The sequence below is a fragment of the Somniosus microcephalus genome, chromosome 13, assembly GCF_052327205.1.
Source record: "Somniosus microcephalus isolate GS21.2 chromosome 13, FLI_Smic_1.0, whole genome shotgun sequence".
Taxonomy (NCBI): domain Eukaryota; kingdom Metazoa; phylum Chordata; class Chondrichthyes; order Squaliformes; family Somniosidae; genus Somniosus; species Somniosus microcephalus.
Window position 1 is genome coordinate 187,597,672 of NC_140999.1, and position 21,316 is coordinate 187,618,987.

General features: G+C 46.9%; 1 protein-coding gene across 2 annotated transcripts in view; it reads right to left on the reverse strand.

The window, feature by feature from the left end:
* Positions 1 to 21,316, reverse strand: part of LOC147108892 (serine/threonine-protein kinase 3/4) — a 187,928-nt gene that overhangs the window by 144,170 nt on the left and 22,442 nt on the right. For both annotated transcript variants that reach the window (XM_086005841.1, XM_086005839.1), the window contains exon 3: positions 2,525 to 2,653. In XM_086005841.1, coding sequence (XP_085861967.1) covers positions 2,525 to 2,653 — 129 coding nt within the window. The remainder of the gene's footprint in view (positions 1 to 2,524; positions 2,654 to 21,316) is intronic.

The window sequence follows — 21,316 nt, forward strand, 5'->3', positions numbered from 1 at the left end:
GTCTATATGCCCACCTTCTCAGCATAATCTTAATTCATTTACATAACACTGTCTCATGGCAAATCGCTTCATACAATCAATTAGTTTTGAATTGTAGTGACTCTTGTATATAGGTAAATGTGGCAGCCATTAAGGACCAGCAGTGTCCCACAAACGGCAGTGAGGTGAATAAGAACATAAGAATTAGGAACAGGAGTAGGCCATATGGGCCCTCAAGCCTGCTCCGCCATTCAATAAGATCATGGCTGATCTTCGACCTCAACTCCACTTTCCTGCCCGATCCCCATATCACTTGATTCCCCGAGAGGCCAAAAATCTATCGATCTCAGTCTTGAATATACTCAAAGACTCAGCATCCACAGCCCTCTGGGGTAGAGAATTCCAAAAATTCACAATCCTGAGTGAAGAAATTTCTCATCTCAGTCCTAAATGGCCGACCCCTTATCCTTATCCCCCTAGTGCTAGGCTCTCCAGCCAGGAATGAGTAGTTAATCTGGCGTTGGTGGTATTGGTTGAAGAACTGTCAGCTCGAATAATGCCACGGGATACTTAACATCCAACTAAACTGGCCTCAGTTAATCAACTTTCTCTCCATAAACCCATCTGGTTGTCTCTCGAACCCGTTTGCATTGTGCTTCAAATACTTTCCCTGCTAACTTACTCCAGAAATTAACACCCAATGTGTGTGTAAAGTTCCACCCAATTTCCTCCCCCCGCCCCTAATCCTGCTCCAGTGGCAGAGTGCCAGGCGGAGATTGAAACCGAGGTCCCGGTCAGTCTCGCTCGCTGGAACGAGGCAGTGCACATTCCAAAGAAGGGAGCTGGCGATTCATTTTTTTAAAATTTGGGAACAGACATTAAACTCTTCTTTAAGAAAAGTTCAAAGAGTTCCCTGCTTGGCACTGCTGGCTCTGGGTTCCTTCATGCACTCACTGTGGCTTTGATCTTCCGCGAAGCTTATGGGCAGCCCCAAACTGCATCCGCACATACCGTGGCAGAGGCGGATGCTTGGTGCACAAATGGAGAATTAAAAACTCTCCAGCGTGCGACTATGGTCACCCAGACCATGGAACAGATAACGAACGGCTCAATGCCCCATTCACAAATACAAAGGAGGCATCACAGCAATACACTCCACTGCTCCTGACGCAACTACCTGGCTTAACAACTTACATTTATATAGCGCCTTTAACATAGTAAAACGTCCCAAGGCGCTGCACAGGAGTATTAAAAGACAAAAAATTTGACACCGAGCCACATAAGGGCAGGTGACCAAAAGGTTGGACAAAGAGGTAGGTTTTAAGGTGTGTCTTAAAAGGAGGTCGCGAGGCAGAGATGTTTAGGCAGGGGATTCCAGAGCTTAGGGCCTAGGCAACAGAAGGCACGACCACCAATGGTTGAGCGATTATAATCAGGGATGCTCAAGAAGGCAGAATTAGAGGAGCACAGATATCTCGGGGGGTTGTGGGGCTGAAGGAGATTACAGAGATAGGGAGGGGTGAGTCCATGGAGGGATTTGAAAACAAGGATGAGAATTTTGAAATCGAGGCGCTGCTTAACCGGGAGCCAATGTAGGTCAGCGAGCACAGGGGAGATGGGCGAACGGGACTTGGTGCGAGTTAGGACACAGGCAGCTGAGTTTTGGATGACCTCAAGTTTGCAGAGGGTGGAATGTGGGAGGCCAGCCAGGAGTGCGTTGGAATAGTCAAGTCTAGAGGTAACAAAGGCATGGATGAGGGTTTCAGCAGCGGATGAGCTGAGGCAAGGGCAGAGATGGGCGATGTTACGGAGGTGGAAGTAGGCGGTCTTTGTTAGGCTGCGGAAATGTGGTCGGAAGCTCATTTCAGGGTCAAATATGACACCAAAGTTGCGAACAGTGTGGTTCAGCCTCAGGCAGATGTTAGGGAGAGGGATGGGCTCAGTGGCTAGGGAACGGAGTTTGTGGCAGGGACTGAAAATAATGGCTTCGGTCTTCCCAATATTTAATTGGAGAAAATTTCTGCTCATCCAGAACTGTATGTCGGACAAGCAGTCTGACAATTTAGACACTGTGGAGGGGTCGAGAGAAGAGGTGTGAGGTAGAGCTGGGTGTCGTCAGCGTACATGTGGAAACTGACGCTGTGTTTTCGGATGATGTCGCCAAGGGGCAACATGTAGATGAGAAACAGGAGGCGGCCACCTAAATGTAAAATTATAGTTGTTGCTCCACATCTACATCAGTCGCAGCAACGCTCTTCACAGCATGCGAGAGAGTGTGATGGAAACAACAGACCACAATTCAGCATCGCTCACACAGAATGGTGAAAAGACAAGGTAGACACATCTGATGTCACAGTCGAGTTTGATGCATTTGTTTTTTTCTATTCCCTTGGGTTGCAGTGTCTTCAACTGACAAACCCTATAACAGGGTCGTCTGGGTTCCAGATCTCTTGTATTGCAGCATCACTATAATTACTTTCTTTTGTTTAAAAAAAACACATCAATCATGATCCACAGCCGTTGGTAACACTTCATTGAACCTCACCTGTCACACTGCTGCATGATGGAGATCTCTTTGATAATCTCCTGCAAGTCCGATTCCACCGGGACCTGCTTGATAGCCACCACTTGGCCTGATTCTTTGTGAATAGCTTTGAACACACTGCCATAGGACCTGAGGGAGGAAACACAGGGCCATTAACATTCAGCCAGCATTACACATTAAGGCCATCCGCTGCAGACAGCGAATAAGGGAGAATGACAGTAACAATCTTTTGCATCGGAGGCTTTCCCGTGGACCCTGGTCTTTACATTTCGCTGCATTAATCTCTCTCTATTTCCCCTCCCCCCCCCCCCGCCCCAACTTCCTAGCCATTAAAGGTGAGCAGACATTCTAATCATAGAGTCAGAGTCATAACGGCACAGAAGGAGGCCATTCAGCCCATCAAGTCCGTGCCGGCTCTCTGTAGACCAATCCAGTCAGTCCCATTCCCCCGCTCTATCCCCGTAGCCCTGCAAGTTTATTTCCCTCAAGTGCCTATCCAGTCTCCCCTTGAACACATTGAGTGTCTCCGCTTCCACCACTTCCATCGGCAGCGAGTTCCAGGTCCTCACCACTCGCTGCGTAAAAAAGTATTTCCTCACATCCCCCTGTATCTCTTGCCCAAAACCTTAAATCTGTGTCCCCTAGTCCTTGTACCATCAACTAGTGGGAACAGCCTTTCCCCGTCTAGCCTATCCAAACCCGTCATAATCTTGTACACCTCTATCAAATCACCCCTCAACCTCCTTTGCTCTAATAAAAACAAATCCAGCTTCTCCAACCTGTCCTTGTAGCTAAGACCGCCCATCCCCGGAACCATTCTGGTAAATCTCCTCTGCACCCTCTCAAGGGCCTTCACATCCTTCCTAAAGTGTAGTGACCAGAACTGGACGCAATACTCCAGTTGTGGCCTAACCAGCACTTTATAAAGGTTCAGCATAACTTCTCTACTTTTGTACTCAATACCTCTATTTTATGAAGCCCAAGATCCCATATGCTTTGCAAACCACTCTCTCAATATGTCCTGCCACCTTCAGGGACCTATGCACATTAACTCCCAGGTCCCTCTGTCCCTGCACACTCTTTAAACTGTGCCATTAAGTGTATATTGCCCCTCCCTGTTCCTTCTGCCAAAATGCATCACCTCACACGTCTCTGTATTAAATTCCATCTGCCACTTGTCTGCCCATTCTGCTAGCCTTTCTATGTCCTGTTGCAGTCGATTGAAATCATCATCACTGTTTGCCACACCCCCAAGTTTGGTGTCATCAGGAAATTTAGAAATTCTATCCTATATTCCAATATCCAGGTCATTTATATATATCAAAAAAAGCAGTGGCCCCAGCACTGACCCTTGGGGAACACCACGGTCTACCATCCTCCAGTCTGAAAAACAGCCATCTATGTGGTACTTTGTCAAACGCCTTCCGAAAATCCATGTAGACAACATCCATTGCATTCTCTTCATCAATCCTCTCTCTTACTTCATCAAAAAATTCAATTAGATTAGTCAAACATGATCTGCCTTTTACAAACCAGTGTTGGTTCTCCTTAATTGGCTTAAACCTCTCCAAGTGCCTGTTAATTTTTTCCTTCATTATTGTTTCTAAAACTTTACCCACCACTGATGTTAAACTGACCGGCCTGTTGTTACTAGGATTGTCCTTACGGGTCTCTGTCAATATTACATGTGACCTGCTTTAAGAACTTAATTAGAAGCAGGAGTAGGTGATGCGCCATCAATTACTCAAAAGACTGAAGTTGAGCGAGTAACAATCAGGCTTTTATTAACTAAAGAATGAAGGTCTTGTCTCGAGTGGTCGACCCGTCCAGAATACTAAGGGACTGGGAGGTAGTCACTTATATACCTGGAATAGTGGGAGGAGTCAGCCGAGGCATGTCCAGACCTGTACCTAGTGGAATACACATACAGACACAGACAGGTATGACAGTGGTTTACCACATTAGGCCATTCGGCCCCTCGAGCCCACTCCATCATTCAATTAGATCATGGCCGATCTTTGACCTCAACTCCACTTTCCTGCCCGATCTCCATATCCCTCGATTCTCCTAGAGTCCAAAAATCTATCGATCTCGGCCTTGAATATACTCAAAGACGGAGCATCCACAGCCCTCTGGGAGAAAGAATTCCAAAGATTCACAACCCTCTGAGTGAAGAAATTCCTCCTCATCTAAGTCTTAAATGGCTCACCCCTTATTCTGAGACTATGCCCCCTGGTTCTAGACACTCCAGCCAGGGGAAACAACCTCTCAGCATCTACCCTGTCAATCCCCCTCAGAATCTTTTGTTTCAATGAGATCACCTTTCATTCTTCTAAACGCCAGAGAGTATAGGCCCAATCTACTCAATCCTTCCCCCATAGGACAACCCTCTCATTGCAGGAATCAATCCAGTGAACCTGGAATAATCTAGTGAGCCTGCTTTCCATATTCCTTCTCTTGTAGAATAGGACCTGACCTTCACTTCAGAACCTGCCGCTTGGAGAAGACAGGGGGCAATCACGTGTCCAGCCACCCTGTGGAGCTGAATATTGTTCAGCATTAGACATTTTCTCAAGAATGTTGATATTTCAGAATGCAGAATTTTTTTTTTGGTCACGCCAGAAGGAAAGATTTACATAGAAGATAGGAGCAGGAGTAGGCCATTCGGCCCCTCGAGCCTGCTCCGCCATTCAATGAGATCATGGCTGATCATCCAAATTCAGTACCCTGTCCCTGCCTTCTCTCCATATCCCTTGATCCCTTTAGCCTTAAGAAATATATCCAACTCCTTCTTGAATATATTTAATGAATTGGCCTCTACTGCCTTCTTTGGCAGAGAATTCCACAGGTTCACCACTCTCTGGGTGAAGAAATTCCTCCTCATCTCTGTCCTAAATGGCTTACCCCTTATCCTTAGACTGTGACCCCCTGGTTCTGGACTCCCCGGCCATCGGGAACATCCTTCCAGCATCTAGTCTGTCTAGTCCTGTTAGAATTTTATAAGTTTCGATGAGATCCCCTCTCATTCTTCTAAACTCCAGCGAGTACAAGCCCAATCGACCCAATCTCTCCTCATATGTCATTCCTGCCATCCCAGGTATCAGCCTGGTGAATCTTTGCTGAACTCCTTCCATGGCAAGAACATCCTTCCTCAGATAAGGTGACCAAAACTGCACACAATACTCAAGATGTGGTCTCACCAAGGCCCTGTACAACTGCAGCAAGACATCCTTGTTCCTGTACTCAAACCCTCTAGCTACGAAGGCCAACATACCATTTGCCTTCTTAACCGCCTGCTGCACCTGCATGCTTACCTTCAGCGACTGGTGCACAAGGACACCCAGGTCTCGTTGCACTTCCCCTTCTCCCAATCTATTGCCATTCAGATAATAATCTGCCTTCCTGTTTTTGACACCAAAGTGGGTAACCTCACATTTATCCACGTTATATTGCATCTGCCATGCATCTGCCCAATCACCCAACCTGTCCAAATCATACTGGAGTTTCTCGGCATCCTCCTCACAGCACACACGCCCACCCAGCTTTGTGTCGTCTGCAAACTTGGAGATATTACATCTAGTTCCCTCGTCCAGATAATTAATTTGCATTTATATAGCACTTTTCATGACCTCTGGACGGCCCAAAGCGCTTTACAGCCAACTGAGTACTTTTCAAGTGTAGTCACTGTTGTAATGTGGGAAACGCGGGTGCCAACTTGAGCATGCCTTGAGCATCGCTCTTCCCAACACTCGCTGTCTGGGTTTGCGTATGAAGATGGCAGGCAGTTCGACAGTAGCATAAACAGAGTACAGCCTGCACCCCATACAGCGGGCGCATTGGTGCTGGCGTGATTCGCCCGCTATGAGCGTTGGACGGTAAAACCATCATAAAGCCTCCAGGGGATTCAGGAGTGTATCACTAAAAGTTACAAAGTGTGGTAAAGGTAGTAAGTAGCACATGACAGGCGCCGGGGGCGGAATCAAATTATTATTTTTTTAAAATCATTGACATTTGAGTTGCTTTTAATGTATTTGTCTCTCTGCCTTATTAAATGGTATTTGAAACTTCCAGATTCAGGAATTTTGAAATTGTCTGGCTCACAGTTAGTAGGCGGCAACCACCATTCCCGGTCTCCCCACGGCAGCTGCCGTTCCCAGTCGGGCACGGGCGGCTTCCACCATTAGAACGGCGACACTGGCGGCTTCCACCGCGCTCATTGTGACTTATGAGAAAGGAGTCCATTTTAAATGACAGGAAAACCTGCCTTCACAGTTAATTTATTCCTTTCAACCTTTAACGTTAAACGGTAGCTACAGGACAGTAAGTAATTATGGCAATCGCACTTTACCGAGGTGCAAGGATCGTACTGAACACATTGCAAGCGGTTCCTTTGTAATTGATTTCTACGGTGAAAGAAAAATGGCTACGGGAGATTGCCTGATAAAAACAGTTGCCCGCCATAAGCGAGGGCGACACCCGATAAAGATAGCTGCCATAAGTCCCCGATGTAAGTGGCAGGGACTGTAATTCATCGAGTGATACAGCACAGAAGGAGGCCATTCAGCCCATCGTGCCTGTGCCAGCTCTTTGGTAGAGCTCTCCAATTAATCCCACTCCCTACTCTTTCCCCAAAGCCCTGTAATTGTTTCCCCTTCAAATATTTATCCAATTCTCTTTTGAAAGTTACTATTGAATCTGCTTCCACCGCCCTTTCAGGTAGCGCGTTCCAGATCACAACAACTCGCTGCGTCAAACGATTTCTCCCCCTCTCCCTCCTCCCAGCTCTTTTGCCAATGATCTTCAATCTGTGTCCTCTGGTTACCGACCCTCCTGCTACTGGAAACAATTTCTCCTTATTTACTCTATCATGATTTTGAACATCTCTATTAAATCGCCCCTTAACCTCATCTGCTCAAAGGAGATGAATCCCAGCTTCTCTAGTCTCTCCGCATAGCTGAAGTCCCTCATTCCTGGTACCATTCTACCTGGACATCCTTCCGAAACCATGGTGCCTAGAATTGGACACAATACTCCAGCTGAGGCCTAACCAGTGATTTATAAAAGTTTACCATAACTTCCTTGCTCTGTGCCTCTACTTGTAAGCCAAGGATCCCGTATGCCTTTTTAAAAAAAAAAAAGCCTCATCAACTTGTCCTGCCACCTTGAAAGATTGGTGTACGTACACCTCCAGGTCCGTGTTCCTGCACCCCCTTTAAAATTGTACCATTCAGTTTATATTGGTTTCCATTGTAGCCTCTGAATTGGTTTTGACCCATTGCCCAGATTCTGGCGTTTCTAACCCTGCTGACATGATGCAACACTGGCCAGCCATAAGCCAGTCACCGTGGTAAAAGAACAAGGAAGTGCTTTGTATTACTGAGATTACGTGGTTCTCTCAAAGTCTATAAAATGGAGAACTACCCAGTCAGAAACAAGCACTTAACAGTGGATGGCTGGGCCTCTCACAGCTTCTCTGAAGCAAACAGGCTTTCCCCGGACGTCACTCAGGAAATCAAAAATCAATCACATTTCCTGAACAATTTTTAAATCTAATTTAGGTAGGTGCCACCTATGGAGCAAGTAGGAACAACAGGCCTCCTTGTAATATTGTTGGAGCGTATCTAGTGACAATGACACTGTCAATAGCAGTGTTGATAGCCGTTGTGTCACAAGTGATCCTTATTCAATGATACAGGTGGGTGGTGCTGTCAATAGTCACTCCGGATTAAAGAGGTTACAGCACCACCCTCTGGAGGAGGTACTAACAGCAGGGATTACAGGGTTGATTTCAATGGACTAGTGTTGCAACCTCAAGGGTTTTAGGGGGGAAAAATTGAGTCACGCCCCCTTTGGGGCGCTAACTTCGCCGGGGCGCTACTTTTAGCGGCCCGAAAAAATTAGCGCCCCTGTGGCCGAAAATCATCAGTAGTGCCCCAAGAGGGAAGCGGGGCGCTACTGGAAGCGCAGCGAGGGAATATCGTGGCACTATGAGCCGCAGCACCACGCTCTGCTGCACGTCGCGGTATTGCAGGCCTTCTGCCCCTTCTTAAAGGGGAGGGGCCTAGCAGAGGGCGACCCGGGGCCCAGCTGGGCCACCAGGGATCGGAGTGCCGGCAAGAGAGCCCGGCACTCAAGGGGACGGCAGCGGAGGCAGGTGCTGGCAGGCGGCCAGCAACAAAAATGGCTGCCTGGCACCTCCTCTGCCGCAGTTAGGCCCCCCTGACCCCATCGGACATAGCGTCCGGTGGTAAGTCAGGGGGTGCTACCGAAGATTACGGGCCGGGGCGCTGTGCACGGTGATGCCGTCATCGCCGGCTGCGCAGCGCCACGGGGCGCTAACGGTTACCGCAGCTGCTAACCTCCCGCTGAATTTCACGGGAGGCGTTGGCGGCGCAGCGCCCTAGTTGCTGTGTGCCCCGCTAGCGCCCTAAGAGGGCGCTAACAGAAGGCGCAAAGCAACCAGATTTTTAGGCCTTAATATCTTGGGATTTTCTAACCACACTGGCGATGTTCCCTCTAAGTGCGCAGCCCGGGACTGGCTTTTACAGTGTGAAATTTCGCGTATGCACTAAACTTTGAATGGGCCGCACAGTCCATTAAAGGGACTGCACACATACATTTAAAATTAGGGGGAACATTGGCGATGGCCTATAGCACTGGTTGCAGACAAGCGGCAAGAGTTTTAGTACTCAGGACTGACATGGTTCTCCCCTGAACCTGGCCCCCCCACTCCCCTCCCCCTATGGCCGTCACAGTGTCTAGATGCTAAGCCTTGGCAACTCTCTCACCTGTGTGTCTGTTACAGTGAGCTTGGACCACGGACACATCCGTGACAAAGTGTAGAGCAGATACTTGGCTCTTTTAGGTTTCATGCTGCGTTTGAATTTCAGCAGCAGCACTATGGTAAGTAGAGAGGAGCCAAGACCCACCTGATGGTGTTGTTTCCACGAGCATCTCAGCATTGCCCGAGGAGCAGTGTAAAAAGGCTGCCGCCTGTGGTCTCCTCCATCTTCTTCCAGGCCACTGGTGTTAAGTCCACTGGTACAGATCAATGTCACGGTGTGCTCCATTACTGGCCTGGAGAGACCCTTCCCCCCCCCACTGTTTAAATTAATATCCTAGTGGGTATGGACCCCCACCAACCTGCCCATAACACAGCACTGTATTGGTACACTGTGGGAATGGAATAATGTCACATTGAAACAACTGATGCCGCTCTTTAGAGGTTGGGGCCAAAGCACCATGTTGGGGTAAGGGGTAAGGAGCTGGGGGATACTGGGTGTTATAAATCTCATCATTCATCAAGAAACTACTCATGAAATAACACTGGACGGCCAGCTGGTGGCGCCGTCCAAGGAGTATAAATACTCGGGCGTGGGCCCAGCTTGCCAGGGACATTTTGTAAGACAAGGAACTAGTGAAGTACAACTAGACCTCCGTGTTCTGAAACAAGTTGATTAAAGCCTTGCTTTATACTCAAACCAAGTGCGTAGTGAGCTTTATTACGTCACCGGGTACTTGATATGCTTCAATTTCCAGAACTAGGTGTCAGCCATGGCTCAGTGGGTAGCACTCTTGCCTCTGAGTCAGAAGGTCGTGGGTTCAAGTCTCGCTTCAGAGACTTGAGCACAAAAATCTAGGCCAACACTCCCAATGCAGTACTGAGGGAGTGCGGCACTGTCGGAGGTGCTGTCTTTTGGATGAGACGTTAAACCTATGCCCTGCCTGCCCCCTCTGTTGGGACGTAAAAAATCCAATTGCAATAGTTCGAAGAGGAGGAGGGGAGTTCTCCCCAATATTTATCCCTCAACCAACATCGCTAAAACAGATTATCTGGTCATCATCACATTGCTGTGTCCAAATTGGCTGCTTGTTTTCTACATTACAACAGTGACTACACTTCAATAAGTACTTCATTGGCGTGTCTCGAGGCCATGAAAGGTGTTACAGAAACGGAAGTCATTCTTTCTTTGTAGCAGCCCAATCTTGCTGACCATAAGGTTCAGCCAAGTATAATCCTGTCCCTCGATATGACTCCCAGATTATACAGAATCATACAGCACAGGAGGCCATTCAGCCCAGCATGCTTGTGCTGGCTCTTTGAAAGAGCGATCCAATTAGTCCCATTTCCCTGGTATTTCCCCATAGCCCTGCAAATGTTTCCTTTTTAAGTATTTATCCACTTCCCTTCTGAAAGTTACCATTGAATCTGCTTCCACCACCCCTTCAGGCAGTGCCTTCCAGATCACAACAACTATAGAATATATATATTTTTTTAAATGACTCCTTGTGCTTGGTCCTAATACTGACTCCTCCACCCAGCTGCAGGAAGCACGCCTTCTGACTAAAAGGCGTAATATTATGGGTCTGTTAGTATCTATGTAAAAGTAAAGTCAGGGTCAGAAGGAGGCTGCAAAATGTGCTCGCTGACAAGTGTGGCTGTCCAGTACTGGGTATGTATGCACAGCCACTCTGCACAACCCTCTAATCTTTCCTCTGCAACAGGAAACCCACAAGCAGAATCTAGCTACGGTGCATGTTAAGGGAAGCAGTCAGACTGCGCCTCCTCCGAATGGAACAGAAGTACACACAGTGGAAACAGAAGCAAGAACCCACCCAGATTCCCCCTCCTTGGAAACACTGGAAAGGGCTCCGACCCACAACTTATCACAGGCCGCCAGGCATGGGCCACATCAACGGGTGCTCTCCAGTATAAAGTCCTGGCACTTTTCAAGTAAGAGACAATAATAATGATTAAAAAGAAAGCTTGTTCTAAAAAGCAAGCTAACCACATACACACAGCTCAATTACTCTACATTTCAGCTATAAATTTTCATTTTAAGGGGTGGGGTGACAAAAATGTTGTGGGTTTGAGTCAGTTTTATAGCTATCGGTCTCGTCACCCCTCCCCCTCCCTTAGTCAACAGACACCCAACCTTTTGGTGTGTCTCCTAATCGGTTGCCAAGGCAATGGCCGAGCAAGATAATTATAGAAGAGGGGATGTCCATCCAACCCATGCAACATCCGTGGAGAGAAATTAGAGTCGACGTTTCCCGAAACGTTGACTCTAATTTCTCTCCACGGATGTTGCCTGGCCTGCTGAGTTTTTCCAGCATTTTCTGTTGTTATTTCGGATTTCCAGCATCCGCAGTATTTTGCTATCGTCCATCCAACCCATCTTAGTTTGTCCTTCTAGCAAGACCTGAAAGTCCCCCTCCCTCCCTTCCCCCACCCTCCCTCCCCACCCCCCTTCCCTCCCTCCCTCCCCACCCCCCTTCCCTCCCTCCCTCCCCACCCCCCTTCCCTCCCTCCCCACCCCCCTTCCCTCCCTCCCCCCCCCCACACACACACTGCTCTATTCAGGAGCCCAGGTTTCAGCCGTGGTTCAGTAGGCAGCACTCTCGCCTCGGAGGCAGAAGTTTGTGGGTTTGAGTCCCACTCCAGAGACTTGAGCACAAAAATCCAGGCCGACACTCCAGCGCAGTGCTGAGGGAGCGCCGAACTGTCGGAGGTGCCTTCTTTCGGGTGAGATGTTAAACCGAGGCTCCGTCTGCCCTCTCGGGTTGACGTAAAAGATTCCCCGGCCACTATTTGAAGAGGAGCAGGGGCGTTATCCCCGGTGTCCTGGCCAATATTTATCTGGTCTGATCAATGCCGTGAGTGGGTTCAACATGGTTAGCGTCGCCCTGCCGACGTAGAAGAAAACATGAGTGATCACAGACTGGGTCAGGGAGCCCAATAAAGTTCAGCAGCACGTGAAATTATCCATCTGATTCTGCTGCAGCTGTATGGCTTTCCAGTGTATTAAAAATAGAAACAATGTGCTCCCAAGCCCTGAATTTGTCCCCATAGACCCACGACAACATGATGCATTTATATAGCGCCTTTAAAGTAGTAAAATGTCTCGAGGCGCTTCACAGGAGCGCAATCAGACAAAATTCGACACCGAGCCACACATTACGGCAGGTGACCAAAAGCTTGGTCAAAGAGGTAGGTTTTAAGGAGCGTCGTAAAGGAGAAGAGAGAGGTAGAGAGGCGGAGAGTGTTAGGGAGGGAATTCCAGAGCTTATGGCCCAGGCAGCTGAAAGCACGGCCACCAATGGTGGAGCAATGAAAATCAGGGATGCTCAAGAGGCCAGAATTAGAGGAATGCAGATATCACAGAGGTTTGTAGGGCTGGAGGAGATTACAGAGATAGGGAGGGGTGAGGCCATGAAGCATTTTGAACACAAGGATGAGAATTTTAAATTCAAGGCGTTGCCTGGCCAGGAGCCAATGTAGGGCAGCGAGCACGGGACTCGGTGCGAGTTAGGACAAAGGCAGCCGAGTTTTGGATAAGATCAAGTTTACAGAGCTTGGAAAATGGGAGGCTAGCCAGGAGAGCGTTGGAATAGTCAAGTCTGGAGGTAACAACAGCATGGATGAGGGTTTCAGCAGCGGGTGGGCTGAGGCGGGGTGGAAATGGATACCTAGTTGGAGACCAGAACAAGATGGCGATATAAACAACTTGCATTTACATAGCACCTTTAGAAAATGTTCCAAAGCTCTTTACGTGAAGAAGAAAAACAATAGATAAAAGGCGTAAACAAGTTGATGCTGAGCTCTATTGTGAGAGGTGACTGAAAGCTTGGTCAGAAAAATGGGTTTAAAGATGGTTTTTAAAGCTAGGTAGAAGTGAGATGAAGAGGTTTCAGCAAGGAAATCCAGAGACTGGGGCAGCTGTGAGCTCTGTCACCAACGGTAAATTGAGTCCAGGGATGACAAAAGCACCGATAATGGTTTTAGCGGCAGTGGGGGTTGAGGATAAGGGCAGGAGGAAGGCGATAATGCAGAGGTGGAGTAAAAGTCCTTGGTAATGGATAGGATGTGGGTTATGAATCTCAGGTCTAGGTCAAACAAGATGTCAAGATGTTTCACAGTCTGCTTCAGCCTGATCAGATGCCAGGAGAGGGATAGGCAGTGGCAAGGGGGCCAACAGAGATGGCTTTGGTCTTCCCACTGTTCAGCCAGAGAGAGATCGGGGAAGACTGATGAAAGCAGATCGCTCTCTCCAGATCAATTGAAGGTTGACACCCCAGTGGAGTACTGAGGGAATGCTGGCCTGTCGTCTTTCAGATGAGACGTTAAGTTGAGGCCCCCGTCTGCCCTCTCAGCTGGACCCATAGCACTATTTTGAAGAAGAGTAGGTGATTTCTCCCCAATGTCCTGGTCAAAATTTCTCTCTCAACCAACATTGCTGAAACAGATGACCGGGTCATTAGCGCATTGCTGTTTGTGGGAGCTTGCTGTGCTCAAATTGGCTGCTGCGTTTCCTACATTACAACAGTGACGACACTTCAAACGTACGTCACTGGCTGTGGTCGTAAAAGGTGATGTTTAAATGAAAGTTCTTTCTTTTTTATATAAAGCAGATTTATTCAATGCTGCTCATTTCTCATTAAAACGGGTCTCTACTATCAGAAGAATGAATCGTTTATATCGATGAGTGCAACTGTGGGTGGAAGAATGATGCAAGGTCATCAGCTGTAAAAGGGCCTTCACACTCCCTCTCAACCGGCCTAAAAACACACATCACAACTGACATGAATCAGTCATTCATGAAAGAAAGACTTATGAAATAATACTGAGCAGCCTGCGGGTGGCGCTGTCCAGGGAGAGTATAAATACTCAGACACGAGCCCAGCTTGTGCAGGACATTCTTAACAGGAACTAGTGAAGGACACAACTCGACCTCCATGTTGTAAAACAGATGATTAAAGCTTTGTTTAACGCTTAGACCAAGTGCCTAGTAGTTTTCTTACGTCCAACAACCTCAACTTCACAAGAGCACCCACGACTGTACCAGTGAGATTTTCATTCCCAGCTCTTGCCAAGGTCGGCTGTTCTACAATTTAGCTCACTCAACCACACAAATCTTTTTATAAGCTCAATTCAGATGCGTTATTGGGTAAATGCCCTGGCGGATACACGACAGAGCCATACACAACAGAAAGCACCTCAGGTTGAAACCCTAGTCCACGCTGATTTGGCCAGGACAGTGGTAGTGTCTCAGTGCCCTTAGGTAAGGAGGTTGGAAGATAAATAAATCAACCAGTGTTCCATTTTCAGATTGCTACCCAGAGAACCCCCATACTAGAAAGTCTCGTGTGTAGATGTCAGGCGAGAACAAGTACAGGGCTCAGTTATGATGTCCTTCCCTAAATGCTCCTTATCCAAGGTGTTATATTACAAGCGAGATACTGGAGGGTGGCTTATGCCCAGGAAACTGTGCCCAGATGCGTCAGATGACCCAAGAAGGGAGGAGAAGGAACAAAGGGAGATTATTGGAGTGGGGGCCACACACACACCTGTTAGCCCCAAAAGCCCCTCATAGTGTAAATGAGCATTATTTTGGTGTGAACAGATTTGAATCAAAAGCAAATGCAATGCCATTTACTGCTGAGGCATTCATCTGACAGCTGAATGGAAGTGATTTTAAATTTAAAAATTGGCTGACATTTCAAACATCACATGTACCGGGGGGGCTTTCTGTAATGCAGATTGATATTGAAATGTTTGCTGCAGCACAGAGGGTTGTGAATCTTTGGAATTCTCTACCCCAGAAGGCTGCGGATGCTCAGTCGTATATTCAAGGCTGAGGTTGCTAAGATTTTTGGACTCCAAGGGAATGAAGAGAAAGTGGAGTTGAGGTCGAAGATCAGCCATGATCTTATTGAATGGCGGAGCAGGCTCGAGGGGCCGTGTGGCCGACTCCTGGCTACTAATTCTTATGTTCACATCTTTTGGCACCGCAGGTTTTATTTTCTCCCCACTTGACATGGATTAAGCTTTCCTAAAGTCAGCCTCCGTGGAATTGTACATCTAGCACTCTCGCCTCAGAGTCAGAAGCTAGTGGGTTCAAGTCCCACTCCAACGACTTGAGCACATAATCCAGGCTGACACTGCCAGTGCAGCACTGAGGGAGTGTTGCGCTGTCGGAGGTGCCGTCTTTCGGATGAGATGTTAAAACGAGGCCCCTTCACCGCCATCTTCAATCTGTCATTGGCCCAGGCAGTAGTCCCTACATGCTTCAAGACCACTACCATTATTCCTGTGCCAAAACAAACGGCTGTGACGTGCCTGAATGACTATCGACCTGTCGCACTCACACCCATCATAATGAAGTGTTGCGAGAGACTGGTCCTGGCTCACATCAAAGCCAGTGTTCCTGCCTCTCTTGACCAACACCAGTTTGCCTATCGTGCAAACAGATCAACGGAGGATGCAATCACAACTGCTCTACACTCGGCACTGAATCACCTAGATGGTAAGGAGACCTACATCAGAATGCTGTTCATAGACTACAGCTCAGCATTCAACACTATCGTCCCCAACAAGCTGGCCACCAAACTCCAAACTCTTGGCCTGAACACTTCCATCTGCAACTGGACCCTGGACTTCCTAACAAACAGACCCCAGTCTGTCAAATTAGGTAACCACACCTCCCCCCCCCCCCCCCCCCCCGACCCTGAACACGGGGGCCCCACAAGGATGTGTGCTGAGGCCCCTCCTCTACTCCCTCTTCACCCACAACTGTGTGGCTGTTAATGGTTCCAACACCATCATCAAGTTTGCGGATGACACCACGGTAGTAGGCCAGATCACCAACAACGATGAGTCAGCCTACAGGGAGGAGGTCCAGCATCTCGTGAAGTGGTGCGCTGATAACAACCTGGCCCTTAACATCAAGAAAACCAAAGAAATCATTGTGGACTTCAGGAAGTCCAAAGGCGGAAGTCACACCCCCATCCACATCAATGGGGCTGTGGTGGAAAGGGTGGACAGCTTTAAGTTCCTCGGAGTCCACATCACGGAAGACCTCTCCTGGTCCCTCAACACCTCCTCTCTGGTGAAGGCGGCCCAGCAGCGCCTATATTTCCTAAGGAGGCTGAAGGGATGTAACCTGTCACCCCGATCCTCTCTAACTTTTACCGCTGCACAACAGAGAGCATCCTGACGAACTGTATCACAGTGTGGTATGGCAGCTGTAGCTACTATGACCGGAAAGCCCTGCAGCGGGTAGTCAAAACTGCCCAACGCATTACCGGCACCCGGCTACCGACCATAGAGCACATATACCAGAAACGCTGTCTACGGAGATCACGGTCCATCATGAAAGACCCTACCCACCCCAGCCACAGTCTGTTCGCCCTCCTGCCATCTGGGAGATGCTACAGATGCATTCGCACCCGTACGACCAGATTTAGGAACAGCTTCTTTCCCAGGGCTGTCATCCTACTGAACTCCACAAATAAACACTAAAGCCTGCACATCTGCCAATGCACTTTATTATGGTTATGTTTATGTTAATATACTACAAGCCAAATGTATGTTGAATGTTTAAATGTCTTAATCTAAATGTACACTCTCGGGAGCCGCAAGCCTACATTTCGTTGTACTGCACTTGTGCACTAACAATGACAATAAAAGTTGATTTGATTTGATTTGATTTTGTCTGCTGTCTCATGTGGACGTAAAAGATCCCATGAGACTATTCGAAGAGCAGGGAAGTTCTCCCTGGTGTCCTGGCCAATATTTATCCCTCAACCAACACTGCTTAAAGAAAGCGTTTCTGGTCATTATTACATTGCTGTTTGTGAGATCTTGCTGTGCACAAATTGGGTGTCGTGTTTCCTACATGACAACAGTGACTACACTTCAAAAGTACTTCAATGGGCCACCCTGAGGTAGTGAAAGGCGCTATATAAATGCACGTTCTTTCTTTTCTTTCACAAAGTCTGCACCTTAAGGAGAGGAAGGGAGGAAACTGAAAAAAAGGGGGAGAAATGTATTTATGAAAGGGAGTCGGACTGCAGGAGTTCTTCGCTGCAGCCTCCGCACTCTGAGCTGGCAGACAGAGAAGCTCAATTATCTGAGCGAGATACACAGACAGGATCCATCCAGCATTGGTCCTTTTCCCTTCCCCTAAACTGGTTGATGAACTCAATTTCATCAGTTATAACTGGGCCATGGTTGATAATTGAGGAGAGGTTAAACCCATCTGGTGAAGCCATGCCTTTCATTACCTACTTTTACCAATGAGTAATGAAAGGGATTGTGCACCACAGGAGATCGCAGTCTCTTATTCTAGACAAAGCTTCTTGTGTGCGCACTTATTTAAAAGGGAAGTACCTTCTGTTCAAAGTGCTCCAACCACCTCCCATGTCTACATGAAATACATACAATTAGAAAAAAACATACATTATTTTTTTTATTTTTATTTTTTTAAATGTGTCCTGGCATTTCAGACCCTTCCTTTCCAGACCATTCGAGTGAGTTCACTGGTGGGGAGATACCTCTACAGGGCAGAGGAGCACCCTTCATTTTAAGTGGAGTTAGCGTGTGGCAGGGGGGGGGGACGCGGAGTCAGAGCTTTGGAACCAGCCTGGCAGCCAACATAGAGACTGGGAAAACATGTCAACAGGAAAGATAGGAAAAATGGTAGCAGGGGAGGAGGAGCCTTAGTGATGAAAGGATGAAATCACTTTAATGATAAGAGAGGATATAATGAGAGATAAGCAGGCAGTGGAGACTTTATGGGTAGAATTAAGAAACAGGAAAGGATTTAAGACTGTAGTGGGAGTTGTGTATAGGCAGCTGTGAAGTGCTAGATTGTATAAGTGCAGAGATTAGACAAGCGTGTAGCAAAGGCAGAGTGGTTTTAATGGCAGATTTTAACTTTCATATAGATTGGGATAAGCAGACTAGCACCGGTCAGAAAGTGCATTACTTGAGTGTGTCCGGGATAGTGTTCTGCAACAAGGGGGGCATGCCATACTAGATTTAATAATGAATAATGAGCCAGATTTCGTGAACAGCCTAACAGTGCATGAACATTTATTTAATAGCGATCATAACATGATCAAGTTCAACGCAGTGTTTGAAATGGAGAAACGCAAAACAGTGACCAAGATTGTGAAGGCCGACTTCAACGGGATGAGACAGAGACTGTCCACAGTAAATTGGGCAAATCAGTTAATGACAGTGTGGTGATTATTCTTGTTTTATAAGAAGCATTGTAATTGGTTGCCTGTTTTCCTGCCTTGAGATATATGCTGTAAACTTATTGGTTAGTTGATTCCATGTGACCTGTGGTGGCCATCTTAAATTCAGTTTTCTACAGTTTGGTTGAGACTGGGTGCTCAACATGTACTTGCTGGTTTTTTAAGGTTAATAAAGCCTAGCTTTTGAAAGGCAATCTACTCTTTATTTCAGGCAGATCAGTGGGAGATGTTCAAAAAATAATTAAATGTGATATAGAACCAGTTTATACCCGAGGGGCAAGAGCTCCACTTGCCAAAAAAACCAGCCATGGTCAACTAAAGAGGTAAGGAACATAAAACTAAAAGGAAAAGCATGCAAAAATGCAGAAAATAGCACAGATCCTGGCGAATGGAAGAGATACAAAAGACAGCAAAGGGTCACAAAACAGAGAGTAAGAGCTACAAAAAGGGAGCATGAAAAGAGTATCAAAATCAACACCAACATTTTTTACAATTATATTTGGAAAAAGAGGCTGGTCAGGAGCAATGTTGGCCCCCTTGAAAACTGGTAACGGTGATATTGTCAATAATAATCAGGAAATAGCGGACATGTTGAATAATTACTTTGCGTCGGTATTTACAGTAGAGGAAGAGGATAGCATGCCGGAAATCCCAAGGAAACTGATATTGAATCAGAGACAGGGACTCAATAAAATTTACATAAGTAAAATAACAGTAATGAAGAAAATAATGGCACTAAAGAGTGATGGATCCCCAGGACCAGATGGTTTCCATCCCAGGGTTTAAAGGAAGGAGGTGAGCACATTGCAGGTGCCCTAACTATAATCTTCCAAAGTTCTCTCGATTCAGGATCCGTTCCTTTAGATTGGAAAATTGCGCACGTAACTCCGCTATTTAAGAATGACGAGAGAGGGAAACCAGGGAATTATAGACCAGTTAGCCTAACATCTGTTGTCAGGAAATTACTAGAGTCTATAATTAAGGATAGGGTGACTGAACACCTTGAAAATGTTCAGCTGCTCAGAGAGAGCCAGCATGGATTTGTGAAAGGTAGGTCATGCCTGACAAACCTGACTGAGCTTTTTTTTTTTTTTTTGGAGGAGGTGACTAAAGTAGTGGACAGGGGAATGTCTATGGATGTTATTTATATGGACTTCCAGAAGACATTTGATAATGTTCCTCATAAGAGACTGTTAACTAAAGTAGAAGCCCAAGGAATTGAAGGCAAATTAAAACATACATAGGAAATAGCAGCAGGGGTAGGCCACTCAGCCCCTCGAGCCTGCTCCGCCATTCAATAAGATCATGGCTGTTCTGATCTTGGCCTGAACGCCACTTTCCCACCCGCTCCCCATAACCCTCGACTCCCCTGTAGCTCAAATATCTGTCCATCTCCACCTTGAATATATTCACGACCCAGCCTCCACAGCTCTCTAGGGAAGAGAATTCCAAAGATTCACGACCCTCTGAGAAGAAATTCCTCCTCATCTCCGTTTTAAATGGGCGACCCATTATTCTGAAACTGTGCCCCCTAGTTCTAGATTCCCCCAAGGGGGGAAACATCCTCTCTGCATCTACCTTGTCGAGCCCCCTCAGAATCTTATATGTTTCAATAAGATCACCTCTCATTCTTCTAAACTTCAATGAGTATAGGCCCAACCTGCTCAACCTTTCTTCATAAGCCAACCCCTCCATCTCAGGAATTAACCTAGTGAACCTTCTCTGCACTGCCTCCAATGCAAGTATATCCTTCCTTAAATAAGGAGACCAAAGCTGTACGCAGTACTCCAGGTGTGGTCTCACCAACGCCCTGTACAGTTGTAGCAAGACTTCCCTACTTTTATACTCCATCCCCCTTGCAATAAAGGCCAACATTCCATTTGCCTTCCTAATTACTTGCTGTACCTGCATGCTAACTTTTTGTGTTTCATGTACAAGGACACCCAGATCCCCCTGTACCGCAACATTATGTAGTCTCTCTCCATTTAAATAATAATCTGCCTTTTTATTTTTCCTACCAAAGTGGATAACCTCACATTTTCCCACATTATACTCCATCTGCCAAATTTTTGCCCACTCACTTAGCCTGTCTATATCCCTTTGCAGACTCTGTGTCCTCCTCACAACTTGCTTACCCACCTATCTTTGTATCATCAGCAAATTTAGCTACAGTACACTCGGTCCCTTCATCCAAGTCATTAATATAGATTGTAAATAGTTGAAGCCCCAGCACTGATCCCTGTGGCACCCCACTAGTTGCAGTTTGCCAACCGGAAAATGATCCATTTATCCCGACTCTCTGTTTTCTGTTAGTTAGCCAATCCTCTATCCATGCTAATATATTACCCCCAACCCCGTGAGCGCTTATCTTGTGCAGTAACTTTTTATGTGGCACCTTATCAAATGCCTTCTGGAAATCCAAATACACTGTACCCTACATCGACTGATTCCCCTTTATCCATCCAGCTCGTTACATCCTCAAAGAACTCTAGTAAATTTGTCAAACACGATTTCCCTTTCATAAAACCATGTTGACTCTGCTTGATTGTATTATGATTTTCTAAATGTCCTGCTACTACTTCCTTAATAATGGATTCCAGCAGTTTCCCAATGACAGATGTTAGACTAATTGGCCTATAATTTCCTGCTTTTTGCCTCCCTCCTTTCTTGAATAGGGGCGTTACATTTGCGGTTTTCCAATCCGCTGGGACCTCTCCAGAATCCAGGGAATTTTGGTAGATTGCAACC